Source organism: Lactuca saligna, chromosome 8, assembly GCF_052625555.1.
Source record: "Lactuca saligna cultivar CGN05327 chromosome 8, ASM5262555v1, whole genome shotgun sequence".
Taxonomy (NCBI): domain Eukaryota; kingdom Viridiplantae; phylum Streptophyta; class Magnoliopsida; order Asterales; family Asteraceae; genus Lactuca; species Lactuca saligna.
The window spans coordinates 114,775,968-114,781,140 of record NC_136424.1 but is presented as its reverse complement, the minus strand read 5'-3'; the positions used below and the strand labels follow the sequence as shown (position 1 = coordinate 114,781,140).

The window sequence follows — 5,173 nt, the reverse complement described above, 5'->3', positions numbered from 1 at the left end:
ATTACACGAGGTATCCGAAATTGGACTACTGATACACCAAGAAACGTTTTTGGACCAAAGTCACAGATTTTTGCCAACCACAGGGACCATTTTTGCAATTTTGTCCTTTTTAAAACATTATAAATTAACTATTTTGAACCAACACAAAAAAGGTCAATGACCTACACATAAGGTGACAACTAGTAAAGGACGAGAGTTGTAGTTTACTCTTTGCTTCTTGTTGACATATCGATACTCATTAATTTAAAATTGTTATCCTAAAAAATTTACCTATAACTTTTTAAATTATCTAGTTTAGAAAACTTTAAAAAAAATCTAGTTTGGAAAAGATTCAAATATTTAATTTATTCTATCCAAAATTTTGTAAACCAATGTACGGGGTCATATAATGAGAGTAAACTTAAAAGTCTTCCGAAACTCATTAAAATTCTTTTGGTTTAAAATTTAGGGGAAAAAACACGTAGGTAGAGAGATGGAGAGCGCTAAGCCGTCGTCTTCGGCGCCGCCGTACTCACGAGGAGGCGCCGGTGCCGGCGGAAAATTCAGGAAGCCTCCTATTTCAAGGAAGCGGCCGTCTACTCCTTACGACCGTCCATCACTGACTACTGGTAATAATAAATCGGACGAGCCTCAAGACGGCGGCGGTAGCTGGTTGTCGAAGCTTGTTGTCAATCCTGCTCGTCGTCTCATTGTCGGTGGTGCTACCAGAATACTGCCATCGTTTTTCTCCAAATCATCAGACTCTTCTTCTGCTGACGAGTATGAGGACGATCCCCCTGGTGATCGCGGTGAGTCACAATGACGATGTCACGCATACAACATTAATTAAAAATTAGGTTTTGAAGTGAATTAGGGTTTCGTTTCTACTTGATTAGTACAATACAATTAGAATACGCGTGTTTTAAGATTGATTGCACTGGTATGTTTTATTGAAGTGGTAGTGGCACAATCTCATAACAAGTTCTTTTAATATAATCCACAAACAGCAAGTAGAAATTATTTTTTGTTACTTATTGTAGCAATCAATTTGATTCATGCGTTATTGCGTATAAAGTCACCCCTTTCTTACATGCAATTGGTAGATGTTAATTGCTTGTGCCAAAAAAATCCTTGGTCTTTATCAGATTGTTCATGGTTCTGGTGGCATCAAAAAGATTTGGAAGGGCAATGGAGGATTAGAATTCATATGGAGTTTTAGAACCCTAGGAAAGATGTTAAAAAAGGTAAAAAAAGGAACATGTCATAATGTAAAGTCTTCCACACTAAAGATAGATACCAACATAGGGTGAAAAATCGCTAATTATGTTTCTTGTATGTCATTTGCTAATTCATATAGTTTTTTTCTTTTTTATTGACAGATGATCAAGATATAGATGCAACTGCAAATGCAAAAAGTGATGCTAAACATACTTTAGAGGCAAGTTTTCTTATCCTTTTATCCTGGGACTTGTGTAAACATATAAACATTCATGTGGATATCTGAACTTTTCTAGAATGTAATCATTAATAATATGATGATGTATGTTTATGGTTATGCAGATTGGAGTATCCAGTAATGAAGTGGACAAATTGAAGGGAAGTTCAGAACATAATATTCTCCAACAAGATGAATCAAAGAACTCACCTAGCAATCATGGCTTAGCTAAAATTGAGAACATGCTGAAAGGGAAACACTTTTCTAGGTAATTTGTTATATACTTATATTATAATCATCCTCATTCTAAAACTTAAAGTATAATGCAGGGATGAAAGGAATCGTTTGATGGAGATATTGAATTCTAGATTGGCTGATGTTTCTAATGCTGAAGAAGAGAAGAAAACACCAGAAGTAATTTCTCTTTCTCATGGGAAAGCTAAAGAGAATATGGTGGAAACCCCAATGCCTCATTTGCAATCAAATGTAAGGACAAATGTTACTAAAATTTTATTAATTCTATTATATTATATTATTATATGAGATGTATAGATATGATGCTGTTGTGAAACAGGTGAAAGATGAAGTCGTTGCTTCACCTATTGATATTGCAAGAGCTTATATGGGAAATCGAACATCAGAAAAACTAGGGTTTAATACTTACACTATTAAGTCAAAAGATGAAAGGGAAAGTCAAAATCATGATTTGATTCATTCAAAGCCACATAACATCACACCTTCTTCAAAGTCACCCACTTGTTGGCCAGGTGTCATGGTTCAAGAGCAACGTGGCTATCTGACCCCACAGATTCAAAGAACAAGATATGGTCTTCATGGTTTCCCAAGAACACCATATTCTAGAACCATCTATTCAAGCACTAAACCAAAGGTATGTTTTAAATGACCGTTTTACCCTTGTTATGTTTAATTTATGTTTTATTTTATTAACAGCTGAATCAGTTACAAGGTGATAACAAGCCTTCTAATGTTTCTCCGACACCATTCCAACATTCACGTACTCCTATTTTTGGTCAGGTAATAATTTATTAAATAAATTTTAAAAAAAACGGGAGCTTATTTATTATTATTATTATTATTATTATTATTATTTTTTAATCCAACACAGATGAAGTCAAGTGGTGATGTGTATGGATCGGTGGGGCCAATTCGTCGTGTAAGAAACAAGTTCCCATTTGAACCACAATCTGAAAGACGTAATGCTTCTAGAAGCTTTGTGCCTGTTATCCAGAAGAATCCGGAAGCTTCTGGAAGCGGTGTTACTAGTGGAGCATCTAGTGAAACAGTTAGAAAAATAATGGAACAACTTGATAGACACAAGCCAACACCTAAAGAAAAGGCAGATGAATTGAAGCTTGCAACAGAATGGAAAAGATCATCTTCTGAAAATAATTCCAATTTGATTATTCCCAATTCTAAGGAAAGTAGCATTTTAGGATCCTTTGTTAAAAGAAACGATGATGGAGTTGACCCAATCAAAACTTTAAACAAGGACACAGAGCCTTCATTTGGTTTCAAGAATACAAATGCTGCTGCTGCTGATGATGAGGTAAATTATTTATTTATTGATTTATTTATTGTTGACTAATGTTTTACATTGGGAAATGTTGTGATTGGTTTGAAACAGAAGGAAAAAGAGAAAAGTCAACCATGGTCATATGAAAGTCAAATCAACGGTCAGGATGCGAGTAAAAAGAGACAATCTCAACCAATGTTGAAGCCGATTTCCTTCAAAAGGCCGGACCCACAACAAGTGATATCATCGTCGGATAACAGCCGTGGATTCACATTCCCGTTCTCTGGCACCGCCAGCTCAGCATCAGAGCCGCCTACACCATCCATCATGCCATCTTTTTCAGCGGTTATTCCAAGTTACAGTTTTGGGAAAAAGAAATCTGAGCGGGTGGTTTTCAGTTTTCCTTCTACAAGCAGTGGTGTTATACCGATTGGTGATGGTGAGTCTGACCTTAAGTTTAACTTTGGGTCGGATAAAAAACGGGTCTCTTTTGGTTCAATTGGAACTGATGCTATTGCGATTAATTGAACTTTTGTTTGTAGTGGATTCTAGCCATAACTTTTTTTTTTTACGTATCTGATTGATTTTTTTTTTAGATAAATATATTTTGAGGATGGTATATTGAAGAAATAGTTAAGAGTTTGGGTGCCTGTGTTCCATCTGTGTAGACAATGTAGATTAGATAATGTATGTGATTTACATCTGTGTGGGAGCTTGAGGAATAACCTTTTCGTAAAGCCTATATGCAACAAAAGTCTAAAAAGTGTTTGGATGAATATTGATTACTTTACAAAACTATATTTTACCCCTCCTTTAATCCCCCGACGCCAATGAAAATTACATCCTTCCGGATCCCATTATTCACTTACTCGAGCATCTTGATTAAAGGCTAAAGCAAAGAGCCTGCCGAACCGCTCCCTAAGAGGAATATCCAAGCACCAAACATCCTTCTAGAACCTCGTTTGAGTCTCACCCCCCCTTCCGACTCTATACATGTAATTAGAAGGAATACAACCATTCTTATGGGGTGATTAATGGATCCTACAATCTTTTGCCAAACACCCCCTCTAATTCCTATTCTCATATCTTCCGAAAAACTACCACCTTCCCCATGACAAAATTTGATAATTTTAACCCGAAGAGCTTCATTGTTATTAAGAAACCGTCACTTCCATTTATAAAGAAGGCCGAGGTTAAAAACATCCAAACTACCAACCCCAAGACCTATAAGTTTCTTATTTAAAAAGTACAAATTTATTATAGGGGTTTATAGTTTCATAGGATAATGACCTAGGAGAGTAATAACGTTTCCCGTTTGTAACAGCCCGGATCCCCAGGTATCTTTACTTTCATATTTTTGATATTCTGTGAGGGGACTCGGCGAGTTGGAGGTCGAACTCGCCGAGTCGGGTCGCGGTTTTGGGCGGAGGTTCGCGTCCGGATTCGGTGAGTCCAAGGGATGGACTCGGCGAGTCCGCGCTGTTTAATGAAACCCTAATTTCCCGGTCCTAAGCCCTATTTAAAGGACCTTATGGCCTTCATTTGCGGCCACCTTGAACCCTAAGTGCACCCATACGACTGTGAGCCCTTGTGAGTGTGATAAGAGGCCATTTGTTCATCATTTTGTGTATTATTGCAAGAAAGGAGGGAGAAGATCAAGCTTGAAGAGTTGGGGAGCTTGGATTTGCTTCTATTTCATCAAGGGAACCTTCTTGAGGTAACTTTCAGAGCTAAATTTCGTATTTTGGGTTGATGTGTCAAATCTAGGGTTTCTTCTTGCCTTATTTGGCTTAAATTGGAAGTATGAAAGGTCCCATGGAGATATGGAACCTAGATCTGGACCTTAGCACGTCCAGGAGGCCCCATATGACAAGCTTTATGTCCATTCTTTTGAGTTAGAAGCTAGGGTTGCCATATTAGAGGTTATTTCTACAAAATGAGCCTTGTATGCATTGCATGGCGACCAAGACTGAGACTTTACGTGATAAATAAGCTTGGGAAGGCCAGATCTATGTGTGTATGGAACGGATCTGACCGTAAAAGCCAGTTTTAGCTGATGCATGGCATGGACTCGCCGAGTCTGAAGAACAGACTCGACGAGTCGCTTGAAGATTGTCCTTGAGACCACCCAGTGTGTAGTCCTGCCGAGTTGTGGGTGACTCAGTGAGTCGCAGAGAGTTAGAAAGGTTTTGACAGGTGGACCGAGTCAAGTTGGGACTCGCCGA

General features: G+C 37.9%; 1 protein-coding gene across 2 annotated transcripts; it reads left to right on the top strand.

Annotated features, from left to right (window-relative positions):
* Nucleotides 1–420: 420 nt before the first annotated feature.
* Nucleotides 421–3,605, top strand: LOC145011422 (nucleoporin-like protein). Of its 2 annotated transcripts, none has more exons than XM_078970140.1 (8): nucleotides 421–788; nucleotides 1,359–1,417; nucleotides 1,540–1,682; nucleotides 1,744–1,900; nucleotides 1,989–2,303; nucleotides 2,375–2,449; nucleotides 2,541–2,981; nucleotides 3,060–3,605. In XM_078970140.1, the coding sequence occupies exons 1-8, from the start codon at nucleotides 473–475 to the stop codon at nucleotides 3,474–3,476; spliced, it is 1,923 nt and encodes a 640-aa protein (XP_078826266.1). In that variant the 5' UTR covers nucleotides 421–472; the 3' UTR covers nucleotides 3,477–3,605. The 2 variants fall into 2 exon arrangements, with proteins under 2 accessions (XP_078826266.1, XP_078826265.1); XM_078970139.1 differs by having other exon boundaries at nucleotides 422–788; nucleotides 2,366–2,449.
* The last annotated feature ends 1,568 nt before the right edge of the window (nucleotides 3,606–5,173 follow it).